General features: G+C 42.7%; 2 protein-coding genes and 1 long non-coding RNA gene across 4 annotated transcripts; all 3 read left to right on the top strand.

Annotated features, from left to right (window-relative positions):
* Positions 1 to 2,389: 2,389 nt before the first annotated feature.
* Positions 2,390 to 10,380, top strand: LOC116733373 (serine-rich adhesin for platelets-like). 2 transcript variants are annotated; one of them, XM_032584199.1, is made up of 2 exons: positions 2,390 to 9,220; positions 9,326 to 10,380. In XM_032584199.1, exons 1-2 carry the CDS (start codon positions 2,431 to 2,433, stop codon positions 9,799 to 9,801), a joined length of 7,266 nt encoding a protein of 2,421 aa, XP_032440090.1. In that variant the 5' UTR covers positions 2,390 to 2,430; the 3' UTR covers positions 9,802 to 10,380. The 2 variants fall into 2 exon arrangements, with proteins under 2 accessions (XP_032440090.1, XP_032440089.1); XM_032584198.1 differs by having other exon boundaries at positions 9,323 to 10,380.
* A 3,944-nt stretch (positions 10,381 to 14,324) lies between these two features.
* On the top strand, positions 14,325 to 16,691 carry LOC116733393 (uncharacterized). The gene is made up of 3 exons (XR_004342013.1): positions 14,325 to 14,386; positions 16,331 to 16,391; positions 16,560 to 16,691. It is a non-coding gene; the product is annotated as an uncharacterized LOC116733393 (long non-coding RNA).
* Positions 16,692 to 17,440: 749 nt separating this feature from the next.
* Positions 17,441 to 18,091, top strand: LOC116732454 (integumentary mucin C.1-like; the record flags this gene model as incomplete). Its single annotated transcript, XM_032582621.1, has 1 exon — positions 17,441 to 18,091. A coding segment is annotated over one exon (651 nt), but the record flags the coding sequence as incomplete, so codon positions are not given.
* Positions 18,092 to 25,104: the final 7,013 nt, after the last annotated feature.

Below are 25,104 nucleotides of genomic sequence, written 5' to 3'. Positions count from 1 at the left end.
GTTAATATTTAGATAAATGTTTATATTACCTGACTACTCTCATATATATTCTTTCCATCTTGCACAGCTATCTGCATAACTCACAGAGTGAGTCTACAAACCGAACCTACACAATTAAATATTAGTACACCAACAAACAGCACTATCAGAAACACAACACAATTTTATGTTGGAAAAACAACAGTGTCATCAGGGAAAATCATCAGTAACAACGCTTCAGATGGAGAAAGCATCATGTTTTCTACACCCAAGACAAATGCCCAAGAATGTTGCAAAACCACTCAATCATCTGATTCAGAAACAAGCCAACCAGCCTCTACATTTTCCGAGGGGAACTCATCATTTTCACGTCAGACTCCCGCACCAGCTGAGACTGAAAACATCCCTGGTACGACGCCATCGAATGCTCTGCAGACTTCAGACATCAAAGGTGGCAACATACCCACCGGCATTTCTTCACCATTAGCACAAAGTGAGACGTCAGTAAAGACGCCCACACAAGGATTCTTGGAATCACAGATAAACGAGCTTTTAACTACTTTAACAGACATGCCTGGAAACATACAAACCAACATGAAACCAACCAAATTGTCTACCCAGTCACACACAGACAGAAAAGAATCTGATGCAACAAAGAGTACTACACTTTTAACAACAATAAACACAGTGGTGACACGAAATACACAATCAGGGCAAAAAACATCATCTGAGGCATCATCTGACTATAAAGCTCCAACAAACTTCACTGTAGTTCCAGGCACAACAGAACCAACTTCAATCAACAGACTTGATTCTGAACCAAGTCAGAATCAAAGCACTGACTCTTTAAAGACTGACTCAGCCTCAACACAAAGCTCTGCAGGAACCACAAAACCAGAAATGTCTACAACGGAGACGCAAATGGAGTCTACAGAACCAGCTACTTTACGTGCACTAAAAACTGAAACATCTACTGCGCATTATACACAGACACAAATTATGGAGGACATGACAACACCTTTGTCACCCTTATTAGAAACTTCTGCAACAGGAACAACCAGAAAGTCAACATCTTCCCATCCACCTGTAACACGAGCAACACGCAGTGAATTACAAACATCAATGAAGAATAATGTAAGATCTTTCACAACACATTTTCAAAACACGTCAGAACAAATTACTGTAAATGTAACCACTGAAACACAAACTGCAGTTGCAAAAGCAAGTGAAACAGCTGCCCAAGGTTTGGAGACTTCAACAACCTCTGAATCACTAACAACACAACTTCCCAAAACTTCAAAACAAACTGCAGCCTCTATCATGGATTATACATCTACACTGACAGCAAAGTCCACAACATCATTCAGTACAATATCACCTCCTTCTGTAATTTCTACAAAAGAAACATCTGTAAAAGGATTATCTTTACCTCAATCTATTACAACACCATCTACAACAGATATTGTAGAACCAACAACAAACAAGCAAGGCAATGAAACAACAAAATTAAAAAACACCTCAGAACAGAATACTTCAGATGTAACCACACAAACACCAACTGCAAATAATACTAAAGTATCAACAACAAAAAAAATATCAACTGTTTCAGGAACTGATTTGCTTTCTTCATCACCGCTAAATGCAACACAAACTTTGACTGAAGCAATACAACCAGAGAGTCAGAATAAAACTGCAACATCGACAACAACAAAACAAGAAAATACAACAGCATCAACAAAATTTTCGACACAATCCACAACTGCAAAACAAACCGTTGGATCCGTAACAATTCAAGGAAAAACAGACCGTGAATCGGCGTCTGTGTCAACCAGACTCACAACCCAAACCGCAGGGACTCTGGAAATTGTTGGATCTACAGGGCAAACAAAATCTATGGCGACAAGAACTCAGACATCCACCAAAGATAACACATCTACACTGTTTATGAAGTTCACAACAATAAGCTTGATCTCACCTCCAAGTGTGACTCCACAAGGATCATTTACAACACAACAACCCACAACTACCATGCAGACTAATCCATCAACAACAAATAGCAGAACAACTGACAATAAATCAGTCTTTGCATCAACAAAGCTGAGTACACAAACTGCTCAATCTGTGGAAATTAATCCAACTACAAAACAAACACAATCTAGTCCAGTGGCGACAGTCAGTAAAACATCTATGCAGATGGTGGAGTCCATGTCAACAGCCTCCACCCAAACATCACCTCCATCTTTAACTTCCACAATGAACAAACCCGTTCAGTCAACACAATCCACTCCATATGTAACAAGATCCAAGGTAAGCACTGTTTCATTAACAACGACCAAACAGGATGAAGAAACATCAAAATTACAAAGTATATCAAATGTAGCAACAACAAAAACCTTAGCAGAAGAAACAACAGAAACACCCTCAACAACTAGATCAGAAAATCAACAGAAAATGTCATTGTTTACAACAAGAAAATCATCAACATCAGAAGCATCAACAACACAACCCTCAACTGCAAAACAAACTGTGGGATCAACAATGACTGAAGCAAACAAAGACAGAGGTTCACTGACTGCATCAACAAGACAAACTGTGACCACACTGAGAATTGTGACAATAACAGAATCAAATCCGTCAACAACTGCAAATCAAGCATCTATTACAAATCAGACATCTACTTCAATGGTGAATGTAAAGGCAATAGGATTGATGACAACATCGTCTACATCTGTTACATCTAAAACAGAAGGAACTGTACAGTTAACATCTACACCTCCACCCCTTACAACAAGATCCACAACAGGAACAGAAGCTGAAATACCAACATCAAAGAAATCAGACAAAATATCATCAACACAAAGCACCTCAGCGCTAAACCCTTTACATGTAACAACTGAGACACAGACTGCAGCTACAGAAACAGGATCATCAACTACTTTCAAACAGGCTGTGTCATCAACATACAGTGAATCAGTGTCTGATCATAACAGAAGTGTATCAGAGTTATTGCAAACATTAACTCAAAACACAGATAAAACAACACAATCACAGAATGAGCCCACAACAACACCACAACCTCTAATTACTGGATCAACAAGAATTCAAGAAAACACAAACAGTGGATCAGATTCTTTCTCCACAATCGACAGAAAACAAACTACTAAGACTGTGGAAACGGTGCCCATTGCAACACAAACAGATTCTAGATCACCGACAATCACCAAGAAAATATCGACAACAACTGCAAAGCAACCTGCTGGATCTGTAACTCAAACAAGCACAGAATCTGGATCAATCTCTGTGTCAGCAAGACTCTCAACACACAGCACACAACCTGCAGCATCAAAAATACTCAACATATCTGCAACAATAGACTTGTCATACATAACTGAAACTCTCACTGTTGCAAAACAAACAATGGCTGATCAAAATGAAAGGAGTCAAACTGTAAATGAATCTCTTCAAAGTTCAACACTGAAATCAAAAACTCAGGATAGACCTTCACCGTCTGCAGCAGACAATTCAGGTTCATCAACATCAGCAGCTTTTCCAACAGAACAATACAAAGCAATTGGATCAACAACAGTTCAAACAAACACAAAAAGTGAATCAATTCTCATGTCAACAAGACTTAACACACAAATGGCAGCAGATGTTCAAACTGAAACATCTAGTGTATCTAAAAATGAAACTCAAGCATCCACCACAAATACAGATACATCTACACAAATGGTGATGTCAAAGGCTACAATCGCCAAACAAACAACAACAACAGTTCGAGAAAAAGATGTCAGTGGACTGGTGTCTATGTCACCTGAAACAGGAACCACTTCACTGTCAGTAATATCCTCTACATCTGTTACAAGACAATTCACCAAATTATCAAATGCTACTCAAACAACAACTAAAACAGACAAAGGAACGTCATTAAAAACTCCAGAGCCAATAACATTAAATTTGACACCAACATCTCAAACTAGAGCTGCAGAAATAACCAAAACAACAGAATTTGAGACTCTGCATGAAATGGAGTCAACATCAATAGCATTAACAACACACCAGCCAACAGCTACAAAGCATGCCACTGGATCAGCAACAGGTCAAGTAACAACATATGGTGGATCAGTGCCTTTGTCAACAAAGCAAACTGTAGGGTCTGGGACAACACTGCATGCTGCAACACAAACACTATCTAGTCTATCTACAAATGCAACTCCAAAGTCTACCACAGATCATGAGACTACAAATATAATGGAGTCCATGTTGACACAAGGTGGATTAGTGTCTGGTCAGAATGGAGGTGAATCCATGGAGTCCATGGCAACAGCAATATCTCCTACCTCTCTAACTTTGACTGCAAGAACATCTGTAAAAGCAACATCTTTAACTCCATCTATGACAATAAAACCTACAACAAATACAGTAGAAAAGGCACAGTTACAAAACACCTCAGAAAAAATTACTTTAAATGTAAAAGGAGAGGCACAGACCACAGATGAGCAAATGACCAAAACACCAGCAAAAATTGAATCATTCACTACTTCAAAAGAAACGAAGGGGTCAACTAAGGGTGGATTAGTGGTTACACAAACACAAACAATAAACACTGTTTATGGACAGCAACAAATATCAACACAAATTTCAACCTTGAGAACTCCATCAGTGGATTCACAGGAAACATCATCATCTGCAGTGACCAAGTCAGAGAAGCCAACAACATCAGCGCCACTGACAACACAACAAACTGCTGGAACTACAACAACTAACGGAAACACAGGCAGCAGATTGGACTCTGTGTCATCCAGACCCACAACCCAAACAGCAGAGTCTGATAAACATGCTAACTCAAATTCAATAACGACTTCAGCTTCGTCTGCAACTTCTACAACTGGTGCAAATGGAAAGTCTACAGTATCGACTCTATCTGCATCAAGAAGACTAACCAGCTCTGTGGTAGCAAATACCCAAGAATATACAGAAAATACAAAATTGCCAACATTTTCAAGACAAAGTACACAAAATGTAACAACCAAAATTCAAACACCAGAAAAAGAAACAAGCATAACACCTGAAACAACTAAAGCTGACACTCAGGATGAAACAAAAACCTTAGCAGAAGAAACAACAGAAGCATCCTCAACAACTAGATCAGAAAATCAACAGAAAATGTCATTGTTTACAACAAGAAAATCATCAACATCAGAAGCATCAACAACACAACCCTCAACTGCAAAACAAACTGTGGGATCAACAATGACTGAAGCAAACAAAGACAGAGGTTCACTGACTGCATCAACAAGACAAACTGTGACCACACGGAGAATTGTGACAATAACAGAATCAAATCCGTCAACAACTGCAAATCAAGCATCTATTACAAATCAGACATCTACTTCAATGGTGAATGTAAAGGCAACAGGATTGATGACAACATCGTCTACATCTGTTACATCTAAAACAGAAGGAACTGTACAGTTAACATCTTCACCTCCACCCCTTACAACAAGATCCACAACAGGAACAGAAGCTGAAATACCAACATCAAAGAAATCAGACAAAATATCATCAACACAAAGCACCTCAGCGCTAAACCCTTTACATGTAACAACTGAGACACAGACTGCAGCTACAGAAACAGGATCATCAACTGCTTTCAAACAGGCTGTGTCATCAACATACAGTGAATCAGTGTCTGATCATAACAGAAGTGTATCAGAGTTATTGCAAACATTAACTCAAAACACAGATAAAACAACACAATCACAGAATGAGCCCACAACAACACCACAACCTCTAATTACTGGATCAACAAGAATTCAAGAAAACACAAACAGTGGATCAGATTCTTTCTCCACAATCGACAGAAAACAAACTACTAAGACTGTGGAAACGGTGCCCATTGCAACACAAACAGATTCTAGATCACCGACAATCATCAAGAAAATATCGACCACAACTGCAAAGCAACCTGCTGGATCTGTAACTCAAACAAGCACAGAATCTGGATCAATCTCTGTGTCAGCAAGACTCTCAACACACAGCACACAACCTGCAGCATCAAAAATACTCAACATATCTGCAACAATAGACTTGTCATACATAACTGAAACTCTCACTGTTGCAAAACAAACAATGGCTGATCAAAATGAAAGGAGTCAAACTGTAAATGAATCTCTTCAAAGTTCAACACTGAAATCAAAAACTCAGGATAGACCTTCACCGTCTGCAGCAGACAATTCAGGTTCATCAACATCAGCAGCTTTTCCAACAGAACAACACAAAGCAATTGGATCAACAACAGTCCAAACAAACACAAAAAGTGAATCAATTCTCATGTCAACAAGACTTAACACACAAATGGCAGCAGATGTTCAAACTGAAACATCTAGTGTATCTAAAAATGAAACTCAAGCATCCACCACAAATACAGATACATCTACACAAATGGTGATGTCAAAGGCTACAACCGCCAAACAAATAACAACAACAACAACAACAACAACAATTCGAGGAAAAGATGTCAGTGGACTGGTGTCTATGTCACCTGAAACAGGAACCACTTCACTGTCAGTAATATCCTCTACATCTGTTACAAGACAATTCACCAAATTATCAAATGCTACTCAAACAACAACTAAAACAGACAAAGGAACGTCATTAAAAACTCCAGAGCCAATAACATTAAATTTGACACCAACAACTCAAACTAGAGCTGCAGAAATAACCAAAACAACAGAATTTGAGACTCTGCATGAAATGGAGTCAACATCAATAGCATTAACAACACACCAGCCAACAGCTACAAAGCATGCCACTGGATCAGCAACAGGTCAAGTAACAACATATGGTGGATCAGTGCCTATGTCAACAAAGCAAACTGTAGGGTCTGGGACAACACTGCATGCTGCAACACAAACACTATCTAGTCTATCTACAAATGCAACTCCAAAGTCTACCACAGATCATGAGACTACAAATATAATGGAGTCCATGTTGACACAAGGTGGATTAGTGTCTGGTCAGAATGGAGGTGAATTCATGGAGTCCATGGCAACAGCAATATCTCCTACCTCTCTAACTTCGACTGCAAGAACATCTGTAAAAGCAACATCTTTAACTCCATCTATGACAATAAAACCTACAACAAATACAGTAGAAAAGGCACAGTTACAAAACACCTCAGAAAAAATTACTTTAAATGTAAAAGGAGAGGCACAGACCACAGATGAGCAAATGACCAAAACACCAGCAAAAATTGAATCATTCACTACTTCAAAAGAAACGAAGGGGTCAACTAAGGGTGGATTAGTGGTTACACAAACACAAACAATAAACACTGTTTATGGACAGCAACAAATATCAACACAAATTTCAACCTTGAGAACTCCATCAGTGGATTCACAGGAAACATCATCATCTGCAGTGACCAAGTCAGAGAAGCCAACAACATCAGCGCCACTGACAACACAACAAACTGCTGGAACTACAACAACTAACGGAAACACAGACAGCAGATTGGACTCTGTGTCATCCAGACCCACAACCCAAACAGCAGAGTCTGATAAACATGCTAACTCAAATTCAATAACGACTTCAGCTTCGTCTGCAACTTCTACAACTGGTGCAAATGGAAAGTCTACAGTATCGACTCTATCTGCATCAAGAAGACTAACCAGCTCTGTGGTAGCAAATACCCAAGAATATACAGAAAATACAAAATTGCCAACATTTTCAAGACAAAGTACACAAAATGTAACAACCAAAATTCAAACACCAGAAAAAGAAACAAGCATAACACCTGAAACAACTAAAGCTGACACTCAGGATGAAACAAAAACCTTAGCAGAAGAAACAACAGAAGCATCCTCAACAACTAGATCAGAAAATCAACAGAAAATGTCATTGTTTACAACAAGAAAATCATCAACATCAGAAGCATCAACAACACAACCCTCAACTGCAAAACAAACTGTGGGATCAACAATGACTGAAGCAAACAAAGACAGAGGTTCACTGACTGCATCAACAAGACAAACTGTGACCACACTGAGAATTGTGACAATAACAGAATCAAATCCGTCAACAACTGCAAATCAAGCATCTATTACAAATCAGACATCTACTTCAATGGTGAATGTAAAGGCAATAGGATTGATGACAACATCGTCTACATCTGTTACATCTAAAACAGAAGGTACTGTGCAGTTAACATCTACACCTCCACCCCTTACAACAAGATCCACAACAGGAACAGAAGCTGAAATACCAACATCAAAGAAATCAGACAAAATATCATCTGTCTCTACACAAAGCACCTCAGCGCTAAACCCTTTACATGTAACAACTGAGACACAGACTGCAGCTGCAGAAACAGGATCATCAACTGCTTTCAAACAGGCTGTGGTATCTACATACAGTGAATCAGTGTCTGATCATAACAGAAATAAATCAACTTCATTGCAAACATCGTCTCAAAAGACAGGTGGAGCAAATGAATCAGAGGATCAGACTAAAGATGCATCACCTGCAACGAACAAATCAGAGATTCCAAAAACACAACAACCTCCAATTATTGGATCAATAACAGTTCAAGAAAACACAAAAAGTAAATCAATATCCCTGTCTACATTTGACAGGAGACAAACAGAGCACAATGGCACACAAACAAATTATACTCCACCAACGACCATCAATCAAATGTCTATCACAACTGCAAAGCATCCTGTTGGATCTACAACAACTCAAGGAAGCGTAGACTCTGGGTCAATCTATATGTCAGCTAAAAAATCAAGCATAACACCTGCAACAACTAAATCAAACACTCAGGATAAAGCAACATCATCCGCAACAACCAAATCACAGACTACAACGACAGCAGCAATTACAGGAAAACAACCCACAACTACAAAGCAAACCGTGAGTTCAGCAACAACAGCTTCGTCGAGGACTTCGACAATCACAGCACATGCAGTGACAAACACAAATTATGACACCTCATTAACAACCGGACAGATATCACCCACAGCTTCAACACAAAGCATTGGATTATCAAACCAGTCACCAACACAAGTTATAGAGAAGACTACAGGGAAACAAGAGGCAGGACGAACAACGGGACATATGGGAACTACAGTGAACACCACACCACACACCACAGCATCTTTAGTTACATCTCCTCAAGAAACGACACAAACAGCTGCACACACAATTACCCCTGAGGAGGAACCAGAGACTGCATCAGGTATGTTGGTCACAAACATTTCCACTGATGATCAAATTACTACCACAGTCATACCAACAGATCCAAATCAAACTAATGTCTTTCTTTCTTGTGCTTCTGCAGCAGCATGGACAGCGGATCAGTACTCATCCACACTGCAAAGTTTAGAATCTTCCAGTTCGCAACAACCTCAAAGTGTCTCATTGGTCCCAGTTAGCACATTAAGAAGCACTTCAGCTTCAGTCCCAGCGCAGAGTTCATCCCATTCCACAACAGAAGAAGCTCATTCAAGTACTTCCCCTCAGGTTAACGGGACTACAAATATGGAGAAGGCTACAGTAAAATCCACAGCAGCTGAGTATGGAAGTGCAGATACAACAGACTCCAAGTTATACACATCATCAGCTAACATCAGGCATGCAAACACAACACAACTGGAATACGATGCAAGCCCTTTGCCTGTTTCTCGAAACAGGACTGTGTTTTTCAAATACAGTCCTAGGGTTGTTATTGTGAAGCCTTTAGTCTTTGATTATCCAGTTGTGGAGCGCATCACGTTTTTATCAAATGATACAGACAAAATTGATGGAATGACAAACTAAATAGTAACAAGGTTTGCCAATGGTACAAGATGATGAAAACAACATGGCAAATTACTTGTTAAAGCATTTGTCACATGTTGATGTAAAATAATTTTTGGGATAAAATTTTATTGGGGCGGTTTCTTACAATCTCTTTTGTTCTGTTGAGATGTTGCGACTGTTTGGGATTTTAAAATTAGTTCAAAAGAGCAACCTAAATCTGGAGAGCCAATAGGTACACTCGAAATAAAACTTGATGTGGGCATTTTACAACATGTAGGCCACATCCAGCTCTGTAGTTGCTCAAGACTGGCCTGCAGTGGTTAATAGATCTGCAAAAATGCAATAAATAAAATAAATAAAGTTTATTTTGTACTGAAGTCCAACTATGTGTATTATTTGGAGAATCCAATCCTTATTTCACTTTTGTCTCTGTCTGCTACAACAGCGTCCGGTATGTGCCAATGTTCATTTTGCTACCAAATGTAAAGTTTCTTCTATGTAATTACTGCACACATACCATCATCACAACATGAGTGTTAATACTAATAATATTTCAATTGTCACGAATGCGCACACTGCATATGACATTCAGCCTGACACAGATGAAGGTACCTAAGATGCTAAAGGGAAAAGACATCACAATCCAATGTACCTAATATACCTAATACTGTATAAAAGTTTGGTTTCTGACACTGCAGTTTTAGATTACAACATGTCCTATTTTGCAAAATATGTAAAAATCTGAGATAGCTGGTAATGGGACATTTCAAAATCTTCAGTGTAAAGCAAAACAACAAACTCCTATGTAAAAAGGTAATGCAGTACAACAGGAACTACAGTCTGATGGTGAAATTTGAGGTTGTAAAGTATAAAGTATTGTCATTTTGTTTGTTCAACATGTGGATAACAGTCTATGTAATAGTTTTACAACCAAAACACAGCAAATGTGCCATTATTGGTGTGGGAGGTAAACAAATCTTGTTTTTAGTTTCATGTGATGGCTCACTTCATCATTTGTCAGAATTGTTTTTGAAACAAGATTTCTTTTTTCCACTGTATAACCCTTTAATCTGTTATTGAAGACATCAAGAAAATTTTTAAAATTATTCTTTTACATTTTCTGTCAATGCTGTGTGCCGTGGCAAAGTGGTTAGCACTTTAACTTTTTCCAGAAAGTCTTCGACCATCAATCTGTTTTTTCTCTTAAAGTGGATTGCACCCAGGCAATCTTTAGACTTAGACTTAGACTGACTTTATTGTCATTTTGCATGCACAGGGTGTATACAGAACGAAATTTCGTTGCATACGGCTCAGGACAATGTTTTGAGGTTCCAATGTTGTGAGGTTACTCCAGAATAAAATAAAATACAGTATAAAATATGAATATAAATATGAATATAAAATATAAAGTGCAGGACTGACAGTAAAATGGAAGTTATTTAGCTATGTATATGTGCAAGGTATGAAGTGGAGACCAGTTTTTGAGTGCAGTCCAGTTAAGTGTTCAGCAGTCTGATGGCAAGTGGGAAAAAGCTGTTTCGGAACCTGGTGGACCTGCACCGGATGCTGCGGAACCTCTTTCCACAATCAGTCATCTGGATCAACAACATGAAGTCTGGTGTATCTTTACAACTAATGCCTGGTAACTGGCCAGTTGGCCTCCCTTTTTTCTTAAAGTAACACATGATATTATAAAGTTTGGGAATCATTGCATTTTTCAAGCAGTTTTCAAAATAACATCTGGGGATTTTTAAGGTGAAGGAAATAGCAAAATTCCATTTTAAAGGTCTAATTACAAAGTTGCACAACATAACATTTAAAAGTCTTAATGTAGATGTTCAATGCAGACCTTATGTTCTAATGTGTGTCTATTTTTAATAAAAACAAATGCTCCCAATGTCTATATTTGTTGTGTTACGCTTCTTTCAGGTTTTCCTTTAAAGTAGCCACTTTCCTCCTATTATGTAATGCCCCCATCCTCCATCTACGCCAGCCTGTGACATCAGACACTATGCACCCTAAATCAGTATATGAAAAGAAACAATCTCCTGCACTGCCTTTGAAACAAGCCAAAAATAAAACACAAAAAAAAATAAGCAACAAAAGCAAACACATCTCCACCCTCTACATTCTTCAGATCAAATGAAACAGATTCACTGCTTATTATGTTGGTTGTAGTCATGATGTTTCTCATAGTGGGTTTGATCTGAAGCGTGCCTCTTGTTTGACTATAAGCAGTGATGGTGACAGACACAGCTCCTTCAGCATACTTAGTGCAGTTAGACCAGTTTAACTGAAAGTCTTTGCATGGATGTATTTTGCAAAAGGTGATTTCAGTTTCTCTAAATATTCACATTTTTATGCAAATAACATTTTAAAAATGTTGAAAATACATTTGTGATTTATATTTCTTTGTGTAGTTAGACGACTGTCACATGCAATTTCTGACAAATGTAGGTCTTCATGTAGTGCTGCTTACTTCCTTTAATTTGTTGTGTTGAATTGTGTTTTTCTTGGATGAAGCAGAAAAATCACATGGTTGCTTGAAAGCTCAATCAATTTATAAGCCAGTCATTATTGTGGACCAAAGGATCTTGGTGATCCCTGGAAAAGCGTTCTCTCCTGATCCTCCTATTTACAATATCCTGCAATGCCAGTGGATCCATTGTGCAGCATTGAGCATGGGTGTCACAGCGTATTTAGATGTTTACAGGGATCAGTGTGATTACACATCTTGTCAAAATGTACAGTATGTGTTAATCTGTGGTGAAATAAATAAATAAAACTGATGTGCGTCTCAACATTCTGACCACTGAAGACAGGAATCTGAAGATGAGAAAAACATTTAAATATTGCGTAGACTTTGATTTTGGATTGAGACTGCCTTATAGAACTTTTTTGTTTGCTAGAACGGTCATCATGTATAATTATATCACCCTTTGAATGCTTGAATGCTTATGAAAAAGTCGATCTATGATTAAAGGTCAAAAGATTTCCGCATATAAAAACACTTGCAACCTTCCATGCACAAATCTCGTCCACAAACAACACTCAAACAAGATTGTATCAGCAAAATATTTTGCAAAAATATGCAGCGCATATGCTGATCACCAGAAAGTGCAAAATACAGGGAGGAGGATATGGAAATGTGTGACGTACCACCTGCAATTCAATATACTAGACCAGAACCAGATTACGGGTGCTGTTATTACGTCTACATTTGGCATGTTTGAAAAGCAGGTGAGAACTTTAATGCAAAACTGTATGGCCACAGTGGCAAGCATAGCATAGCATTCTAGCTGCAAGACAATTAATAGTTGGGAATTTTTTTTTTTGTCTGTCTATGATGCACACTGCTGTCATTGGAGCAGTCCCTTCTCCTAAGCAAGCATGAGGTGGCAGTGGAAAGGAAAGACTCCTTTATTACAAGCTGAACGTTGATCTTTATTTATTGTAAAGAAATTGCTAGTGGTCTAACCTTGTCCATATTTAGAGTCTAAGGAATTATTTCAAAAACTTATAACTGGAAATGTGACAACCAAGGCTGGATATGGAGGTTTGTCTTACCATATGCACAGTGAGGAGGACTATAAAAGTTTTAAAGAGATCAACTTCTGTTTCAAAAACTGCTGCAAATATTTCTTTATCTACTGCAAAGAACAAACATCTTTTCTCACGTTTTAGAACTGATGAGATGTTTTATTTATTTATCCCTAAGTACTTTGTCATGTTTTCATAGTTTTCAACTGCGCTTTTCATAGTTGTTTTAGGTCAGTGAAGTTTAAAATAAATGTTGCTAATTAAAAAGGTACACCTTAAGTCCTACTGTCCTTAATCGTGACACAGTAAATCAATGTCACGCAAGTTCACATCAAGTCAAGAAAGTAAAAATGTCAGTGCCAATGACGTCTGAAAATAAATGTGTCAGTGCTCTGATTTGCTTGATTAATTTTTTTTATTGAAAAGTGTTACATTGCACCCATGCCTTTGAATTTGTTTTGCCAAGAAAAACAGCTTCTACATCCAATCACGCTATGCGGTTCGCTCTGTGACTGATCTGGCAAGCTTCTAAAGCATATTTCTTTAAAAGCTTGCTAGGCTTGTTGCAAAAAAAATGGAACAAATGCACCTGTCTTTTGTATTTCACACATTGTGTGTATTGTTTTCTTAGTCTCAATGTTTAAGAAAACAGACCTCCAATCCCAGAAACTCAAGCGTCTACCTAACCTTTCAGACCATAAAGTAAAGATAAATAATTTGGACATGCAAACATTAACATCTTATCATTGTTGACATCAATACTTAAATTTTAAAGTGAAACTGTACCAACACGGAACAGAGGTAAGCTAGCTTGTGGTCTGACCACTTCAGTGGAATGAATAAACAATAGATGCCTCTAAAACTGAGTCTGAGCCAACAGATTTTTTTTCTTTTACCTGTCATTTCACAAACATCCCCAGGAGAATGAACATAAATTCCTTTCCGTCGTCCTACTTTTCAGATGCAGGTTATATATAAGGGCCAACATCATTGTGGCATCTGATGAGTGAAGGGAGCAGCAGGAAGGTTTTAAAGAAGCACTTGAACTTGAATACAGCTGCAGGTAAGTGGATTACTGACTTTGTTGTTAGTTAAAGTGATGAGAGGTTTTATAGTCTAAATCTAATTCCTTATCAGTCAAATTCATGTAATATTAGACATTGTGTGATGTTTGTGCAATGTGCAATGTAAAAGATTCTAATTGGGAAATTTTGCATTGTACAAATTCACTACAACATAATTACAACATTTTTGTTGTGGTATCAAAATCTATCAAAATAGATTTTTTAAATTTATTATATTTCAAGACCCATAATATTTATTTTGTACTTTAAGACAAATACAATGTAAATACCTTATTATTCTCTAGTCTGTTTTAACATTAACCTCTGCTTGTCTGTTTTACAACTATTTCATAACTACTATAACTATTTCCACTCCCTACTGTTAGGGAGGTGTGGGATAAAAAACAAAACATGCATGACTTATGCCTGAGGTTAGTTTAGATTAACCATAGAAATAAATATCCTTGCTATTGGACTGCTGTGTTAGAAAAGTCAGTTTCAAATAGAGCACATGGAAACTGCACACTACAGTATAGAACAGTTCATCACTATAAGTCCCAAAGCACTGGTTTATAAAACATTGTTTCAGTGATGAGCTTTTCTTAACATGCACAGTCAACCCGCTCAGATTTAAACCAAATTCTCTCTTTCTCTCTTGATTTTAATTAAATGAGTGAGATATTTGCAAAAAAAAAAAAAAACCTCAGCGAAACTTCTAAGTATTCTAAAAACTCATAAATTTTTTTTTTACATGTTATTTTTATACCACTGATTAAGAACTAAAGTGGACACTGATAGTCCGGGTCACTCTCACTCCTTTCATTACATTATCCCACATGATAAAAAGCACTGTACTACATCTTACAGGATCTACTAATTATTAGATCCTATTGAGAACTTATTGAGGAAGAAAATAAATTTAAAAATCCCATTCCATAAAAGAAACATTAAAATATGTTTTCAGTTAAAGTTAATTAAAACTTTTTTTTTGTTTGTTGAACAGGTTTAGAAGAAATTGCAGAGAAGATGTAGATATGACATTTGATTAGATTCTTTTTTTATTCCACATGACTTCCAAACAATGGACCTTTAACTCATTCATAGTTTCAATATTATGTATTTAGAGAGAAGTGCATGCAAGACCAGTAATGATAGTTGAATACCCACAATCCTTCACGCTGCTTGAACTGAACCCAAGAGAGAAAAATAAGTGAACCATGTGACTGCTCCTTGTTTCATCACAATCAGCATTTTCCATTTGTTGCACTGATTTCCTCTGCAGAATAATTAAGAAGTAGTATATAAGACAAAAACTACTCATCCTTGAATCACAATTTAATATTAAGGTTAGGCTAATTTTCTGAAACACTAAAAATTTTGGCAACCTATAAGCTCTATCTAGCTCTATCTCATTTTGGGGAGAGCAATTAAACTAGCCTCCTTAAAAGATAAAAGTTGTTGTGATTTGTGTTTTGACCAGTTGAATGATTTAAATGAGACATCACCTACACAAATATTAAACTCAAAAAATACAGATTGTACTTAGTTTAAAGAATTAGTCGGTTAATTTATACATATGAATGACATAATGACTTAATTTAGTCATGATTTCAGTAGCTTAGCTACTTTGTTGAAGTATTACCACATCACTCATTTGATTAAAGAATAGGAACATGTCAATACAAAAGTAATAGAAACCATTTTATTAAATAACATTATTTACTTTCTGTTTTTGAGGTGATTTTGTTTCATCTTTGCTGTTATGTGTCCACAAATGTGATCAAGAAAGAATTTGGATGAAACAAGACTTAAAGTTTACTGAAAAAACTTTAAAAACATATCAAAATAAAATGGGTTTAGCACATAATAAAGGCTCAGTTACTACAAAAAATTATGGAGATGACATTGAAAATTGATTAAGATAGATTTTCTTTACGTTGCAGACTAAAGATCAGAAAAGGATGGGGGTTGGAAACGTAACACCATTGCTACTAATCCTAGCAGGTAAGTAAGAGATTAGACAAAATAAGGTTGAGGGTGGAAAGACACGGTCCTGAATATGCATTTTAGCTCCAAAAGAGCTGCACAAAATAACGTAAATCTCAGTAGAGCACACAAAAATCTCTATATGTGAATGATAATAAGGATTAATAAACTGTTTTCTTGATTCAGTAGTAACACAGATAACAACAACTACAGCTCAGATAACAGCAGCAGCTCCAACTACAGCCACAACCACAGGGGCTCCAACCACAACCACAGCTGTTACAACAACAACCACAGCTGCTCCAACTACAACCACAGCTGCTACTACTACAATAGTAGCTCCAACAACAACCACAGCCGCTGAAACTACAACCACAGCTGCTCCAACCACAACCACAACAGATCCAACCACAACCACAGATGTTCAAACTACAACCACAGCAGCTCCAACTACAACCACAGCGACTACAACCACAGCGGCTCCAACTACAACAACAGCGGCTCCAACTACAACTACAGCAGCTCCAACCACAACAACAGCAGCTCCAACTACAACCACAGCTGCTCCAACCACAACCACAGCTGCTCCAACCACAACCACAGCGGCTACAACAACAACCACAGTAGCTACAACTACAACCACAGCTGCTCCAACCACAACCACAGCTGCTCCAACAACAACCACAGCAGCAACAACTACAACCACAGCGGTTCCAACAACAACCACAGCGGCTCCAACCACAACCACAGTTGCTCCAACTACAACAACAGAGGCTCCAACCACAACCACAGCTGCTCCAACCACAACCACAGCGGCTCCAACAACAACCACAGCGGCTCCAACCACAACCACAGCGGCTCCAACCACAACCACAGTAGCTACAACTACAACCACAGCTGCTCCAACCACAACCACAGTAGCTACAACCACAGCTGCTCCAACAACAACCACAGCTTCTCCAACCACAACCACAGCGGCTACAACCACAACCACAGTAGCTACAACCACAGCAGCTCCAACAACAACCACAGCTGCTCCAACCACAACCACAGCTGTTCCAACTACAACCACAGCTGCTCCAACCACAACCACAGAGGCTCCAACCACAACCACAGCAGCAACAACTACAACCACAGCAGCTCCAACAACATCCACAGCGGCTCCAACCACAATCACAGCGGCTACAACCACAACCACAGTAGCTACAACCACAACCACAGCTGCTCCAACTACAACAACAGAGGCTCCAACCACAACCACAGCTGCTCCAACCACAACCACAGCAGCTACAACCACAACCACAGCAGCTACAACCACAACCACAGCTGCTCCAACGACAACCACAGCTGCTCCAACCACAACCACAGAGGCTCCAACCACAACCACAGTAGCTACAACCACAACAACAGCAGCAACAACTACAACCACAGCGGCTCCAACAACAACCACAGCGGCTCCAACTACAACCACAGCGGCTCCAACAACAACCACAGTAGCTACAACTACAACCACAGCTGCTCCAACCACAACCACAGCTGCTCCAACAACAACCACAGCTGCTCCAACCACAACCACAACTGCTCCAACCACAACCACAGCGGCTCCAACCACAACAACAGTAGCTACAACTACAACCACAGCTGCTCCAACCACAACAACAGCTGCTCCAACCACAACCACAGCAGCTACAACCACAACCACAGCGACTCCAACAACAACCACAGCTGCTCCAACGACAACCACAGCTGCTCCAACTACAACCACAGCTGCTCCAACCACAACCACAGAGGCTCCAACAACAACCACAGCTGCTCCAACCACAACCACAGCGGCTCCAACCACAACCACAGCAGCTACAACCACAACCACAGCAGCAACAACTACAACCACAGCGGTTCCAACAACAACCACTGCGGCTCCAACCACAACCACAGTAGCTACAACCACAACCACAGCTGCTCCAACTACAACCACAGCTGCTCCAACCACAACCACAACTGCTCCAACCACAACCACAGCGGCTCCAACCACAACAACAGTAGCTACAACTACAACCACAGCTGCTCCAACCACAACCACAGAGGCTCCAACATCAACCACAGCTGCTCCAACCACAACCACAGCGGCTCCAACCACAACCACAGCAGCTACAACCACAACCACAGCAGCAACAACTACAACCACAGCGGTTCCAACAACAACCACAGCGGCTCCAACCACAACCACAGTAGCTACAACCACAACCACAGCTGCTCCAACTACAACAACAGCTGCTCCAACCACAACAACAGCTGCTCCAACCACAACCACAGAAGCTACAACCACAACCACAGCGACTCCAACAACAACCACAGCTGCTCCAACGACAACCACAGCTGCTCCAACTACAACCACAGCTGCTCCAACCACAACCACAGAGGCTCCAACAACAACCACAGCTGCTCCAACCACAACCACAGCGGCTCCAACCACAACCACAGCAGCTACAACCACAACCTCAGCAGCAACAACTACAACCACAGCGGTTCCAACAACAACGACAGCGGCTCCAACCACAACCACAGTAGCTACAACCACAACCACAGCTGCTCCAACTACAACAACAGAGGCTCCAACCACAACCACAGCTGCTCCAACCACAACCACAGCGGCTCCAACAACAACCACAGCAGCTACAACCACAACCACAGCGGCTCCAACCACAACCACAGTAGCTACAACTACAACCACAGCTGCTCCAACCACAACCACAGTAGCTACAACCACAGCTGCTCCAACAACAACCACAGCTTCTCCAACCACAACCACAGCGGCTACAACCACAACCACAGTAGCTACAACCACAGCGGCTCCAACAACAACCACAGCTGCTCCAACCACAACCACAGCGGCTACAACCACAACCACAGTAGCTACAACTACAACCACAGCTGCTCCAACCACAACCACAGCTGCTCCAACAACAACCACAGCTGCTCCAACCACAACCACAACTGCTCCAACCACAACCACAGCGGCTCCAACCACAACAACAGTAGCTACAACTACAACCACAGCTGCTCCAACCACAACAACAGCTGCTCCAACCACAACCACAGCAGCTACAACCACAACCACAGCTCCTCCAACAACAACCACAGCTGTTCCAACCACAACCACAGCAGCTACAACCACAACCACAGCGACTCCAACAACATCCACAGCTGCTCCAACGACAACCACAGCTGCTCCAACTACAACCACAGCTGCTCCAACCACAACCACAGAGGCTCCAACAACAACCACAGCTGCTCCAACCACAACCACAGCGGCTCCAACCACAACCACAGCAGCTACAACCACAACCACAGCAGCAACAACTACAACCACAGCAGTTCCAACAACAACCACAGCGGCTCCAACCACAACCACAGTTGCTCCAACTACAACAACAGAGGCTCCAACCACAACCACAGCTGCTCCAACCACAACCACAGTAGCTACAACTACAACCACAGCTGCTCCAACCACAACCACAGTAGCTACAACCACAGCTGCTCCAACAACAACCACAGCTTCTCCAACCACAACCACAGCGGCTACAACCACAACCACAGTAGCTACAACCACAGCGGCTCCAACAACAACCACAGCTGCTCCAACCACAACCACAGCTGTTCCAACTACAACCACAGCTGCTCCAACCACAACCACAGCGGCTCCAACAACAACCACAGCGGCTCCAACCACAATCACAGCGGCTACAACCACAACCACAGTAGCTACAACCACAACCACAGCTGCTCCAACTACAACAACAGAGGCTCCAACCACAACCACAGCTGCTCCAACCACAACCACAGCAGCTACAACCACAACCACAGCAGCTACAACCACAACCACAGCGGCTCCAACAACAACCACAGCTGGTCCAACGACAACCACAGCTGCTCCAACTACAACCACAGCTGCTCCAACCACAACCACAGAGGCTCCAACCACAACCACAGTAGCTACAACCACAACAACAGCAGCAACAACTACAACCACAGCGGCTCCAACAACAACCACAGCGGCTCCAACTACAACCACAGCGGCACCAACAACAACAACAGTAGCTACAACCACAACCACAGGTGCTCCAACTACAACAACAGAGGCTCCAACCACAACCACAGCTGCTCCAACCACAACCACAGCGGCTACAACCACAGTAGCTACAACTACAACCACAGCTGCTCCAACCACAACCACAGCTGCTCCAACAACAACCACAGCTGCTCCAACCACAACCACAACTGCTCCAACCACAACCACAGCGGCTCCAACCACAACAACAGTAGCTACAACTACAACCACAGCTGCTCCAACCACAACAACAGCTGCTCCAACCACAACCACAGCAGCTACAACCACAACCACAGCTCCTCCAACAACAACCACAGCTGCTCCAACCACAACCACAGCAGCTACAACCACAACCACAGCGACTCCAACAACAACCACAGCTGCTCCAACGACAACCACAGCTGCTCCAACTACAACGACAGCTGCTCCAACCACAACCACAGAGGCTCCAACAACAACCACAGCTGCTCCAACCACAACCACAGCGGCTCCAACCACAACCACAGCAGCTACAACCACAACCACAGCAGCAACAACTACAACCACAGCGGTTCCAACAACAACCACAGCGGCTCCAACCACAACCACAGTAGCTACAACCACAACCACAGCTGCTCCAACTACAACAACAGAGGCTCCAACCACAACCACAGCTGCTCCAACCACAACCACAGCGGCTCCAACAACAACCACAGCAGCTACAACCACAACCACAGCGGCTCCAACCACAACCACAGTAGCTACAACTACAACCACAGCTGCTCCAACCACAACAACAGCTGCTCCAACCACAACCACAGCAGCTACAACCACAACCACAGCTCCTCCAACAACAACCACAGCTGTTCCAACCACAACCACAGCAGCTACAACCACAACCACAGCGACTCCAACAACATCCACAGCTGCTCCAACGACAACCACAGCTGCTCCAACTACAACCACAGCTGCTCCAACCACAACCACAGAGGCTCCAACAACAACCACAGCTGCTCCAACCACAACCACAGCGGCTCCAACCACAACCACAGCAGCTACAACCACAACCACAGCAGCAACAACTACAACCACAGCAGTTCCAACAACAACCACAGCGGCTCCAACCACAACCACAGTTGCTCCAACTACAACAACAGAGGCTCCAACCACAACCACAGCTGCTCCAACCACAACCACAGTAGCTACAACTACAACCACAGCTGCTCCAACCACAACCACAGTAGCTACAACCACAGCTGCTCCAACAACAACCACAGCTTCTCCAACCACAACCACAGCGGCTACAACCACAACCACAGTAGCTACAACCACAGCGGCTCCAACAACAACCACAGCTGCTCCAACCACAACCACAGCTGTTCCAACTACAACCACAGCTGCTCCAACCACAACCACAGCGGCTCCAACAACAACCACAGCGGCTCCAACCACAATCACAGCGGCTACAACCACAACCACAGTAGCTACAACCACAACCACAGCTGCTCCAACTACAACAACAGAGGCTCCAACCACAACCACAGCTGCTCCAACCACAACCACAGCAGCTACAACCACAACCACAGCAGCTACAACCACAACCACAGCGGCTCCAACAACAACCACAGCTGGTCCAACGACAACCACAGCTGCTCCAACTACAACCACAGCTGCTCCAACCACAACCACAGAGGCTCCAACCACAACCACAGTAGCTACAACCACAACAACAGCAGCAACAACTACAACCACAGCGGCTCCAACAACAACCACAGCGGCTCCAACTACAACCACAGCGGCACCAACAACAACAACAGTAGCTACAACCACAACCACAGGTGCTCCAACTACAACAACAGAGGCTCCAACCACAACCACAGCTGCTCCAACCACAACCACAGCGGCTACAACCACAGTAGCTACAACTACAACCACAGCTGCTCCAACCACAACCACAGCTGCTCCAACAACAACCACAGCTGCTCCAACCACAACCACAACTGCTCCAACCACAACCACAGCGGCTCCAACCACAACAACAGTAGCTACAACTACAACCACAGCTGCTCCAACCACAACAACAGCTGCTCCAACCACAACCACAGCAGCTACAACCACAACCACAGCTCCTCCAACAACAACCACAGCTGCTCCAACCACAACCACAGCAGCTACAACCACAACCACAGCGACTCCAACAACAACCACAGCTGCTCCAACGACAACCACAGCTGCTCCAACTACAACGACAGCTGCTCCAACCACAACCACAGAGGCTCCAACAACAACCACAGCTGCTCCAACCACAACCACAGCGGCTCCAACCACAACCACAGCAGCTACAACCACAACCACAGCAGCAACAACTACAACCACAGCGGTTCCAACAACAACCACAGCGGCTCCAACCACAACCACAGTAGCTACAACCACAACCACAGCTGCTCCAACTACAACAACAGAGGCTCCAACCACAACCACAGCTGCTCCAACCACAACCACAGCGGCTCCAACAACAACCACAGCAGCTACAACCACAACCACAGCGGCTCCAACCACAACCACAGTAGCTACAACTACAACCACAGCTGCTCCAACCACAACCACAGTAGCTACAACGACAGCTGCTCCAACAACAACCACAGCTTCTCCAACCACAACCACAGCGGCTACAACCACAACCACAGTAGCTACAACCACAGCGGCTCCAACAACAACCACAGCTGCTCCAACCACAACCACAGCTGTTCCAACTACAACCACAGCTGCTCCAACCACAACCACAGAGGCTCCAACCACAACCACAGCAGCAACAACTACAACCACAGCGGCTCCAACAACAACCACAGCGGCTCCAACCACAATCACAGCAGCTACAACCACAACCACAGTAGCTACAACCACAACCACAGCTGCTCCAACTACAACCACACAATCACCAACTACAACAACAGTTTCTACAACCACAACCACAGCTCCTCCAACCACAACCACAGTTGCTCCAACTACAACCACAGAGGCTCCAACCACAACCACAGCTGCTCCAACCACAACAACAACTGCTCCAACCACAACCACAGCTGCTCCAACCACAACCACAGCGGCTCCAACCACAACCACAGTAGCTCCAACAACAACCACAGCGGCTCCAACCACAACCACAGCGGCTCCAACAACAACCACAGCAGCTACAACCACAACCACAGCGGCTACAACCACAACCACAGCAGCTCCAACCACAACCACAGCGGCTCCAACAACAACCACAGCTGCACCAACCACAACCACAACTGCTCCAACCACAACCACAGCGGCTCCAACCACAACCACAGTGGCTCCAACCACAACCACAGTAGCTCCAACAACAACCACAGCGGCTCCAACCACAACCACAGCAGCTACAACCACAACCACAGCAGCTACAACCACAACCACAGTAGCTACAACCACAACCACAGTAGCTACAACCACAGCTGCTCCAACAACAACCACAGCTTCTCCAACCACAACCACAGCGGCTACAACCACAACCACAGTAGCTACAACCACAGCGGCTCCAACAACAACCACAGCTGCTCCAACCACAACCACAGCTGTTCCAACTACAACCACAGCTGCTCCAACCACAACCACAGAGGCTCCAACCACAACCACAGCAGCAACAACTACAACCACAGCGGCTCCAACAACAACCACAGCGGCTCCAACCACAATCACAGCAGCTACAACCACAACCACAGTAGCTACAACCACAACCACAGCTGCTCCAACTACAAGCACACAATCACCAACTACAACAACAGTTTCTACAACCACAACCACAGCTCCTCCAACCACAACCACAGTTGCTCCAACTACAACCACAGAGGCTCCAACCACAACCACAGCTGCTCCAACCACAACAACAACTGCTCCAACCACAACCACAGCTGCTCCAACCACAACCACAGCGGCTCCAACCACAACCACAGTAGCTCCAACCACAACCACAGCGGCTCCAACAACAACCACAGCAGCTACAACCACAATCACAGCGGCTACAACCACAACCACAGCAGCTCCAACCACAACCACAGCGGCTCCAACAACAACCACAGCTGCACCAACCACAACCACAACTGCTCCAACCACAACCACAGCGGCTCCAACCACAACCACAGTGGCTCCAACCACAACCACAGTAGCTCCAACAACAACCACAGCGGCTCCAACCACAACCACAGCAGCTACAACCACAACCACAGCAGCTACAACCACAACCACAGTAGCTACAACCACAACCACAGCTGCTCCAACCACAACCACAGCAGCTACAACCACAACCACAGCAACTACAACCACAGCTCCTCCAACAACAACCACAGCTGCTCCAACCTCAACCACAGCTGCTCCAACCACAACCACAGCAGCTACAACCACAACCACAGCAGCTACAACCACAACCACAGCGGCTCCAACAACAACCACAGCTGGTCCAACGACAACCACAGCTGCTCCAACCACAACCACAGCTGCTCCAACCACAACCACAGAGGCTCCAACAACAACCACAGTTGCTCCAACCACAACCACAGCGGCTCCAACCACAACCACAGCAGCTGCAACAACAACAACAGCAGCAACAACTACAACCACAGCGACTCC

The sequence above is a fragment of the Xiphophorus hellerii genome, chromosome 14, assembly GCF_003331165.1.
Source record: "Xiphophorus hellerii strain 12219 chromosome 14, Xiphophorus_hellerii-4.1, whole genome shotgun sequence".
NCBI classification, from domain to species: Eukaryota; Metazoa; Chordata; class Actinopteri; order Cyprinodontiformes; family Poeciliidae; genus Xiphophorus; species Xiphophorus hellerii.
The sequence above is the reverse complement of the archived record's forward strand: the minus strand, read 5'-3'. Positions and strand labels throughout refer to the sequence as shown.

Coding starts and splice junctions, on each gene's coding strand:
- LOC116733373 (XM_032584198.1), top strand. CDS start 2,431: ATGTCATTGTTTACAACAAGAAAATCATCAACATCAGAAGCATCAACA. Junction 9,221..9,322: donor GGAACCAGAGACTGCATCAG/GTATGTTGGTCA, acceptor GTGCTTCTGCAG/CAGCATGGACAGCGGATCAG.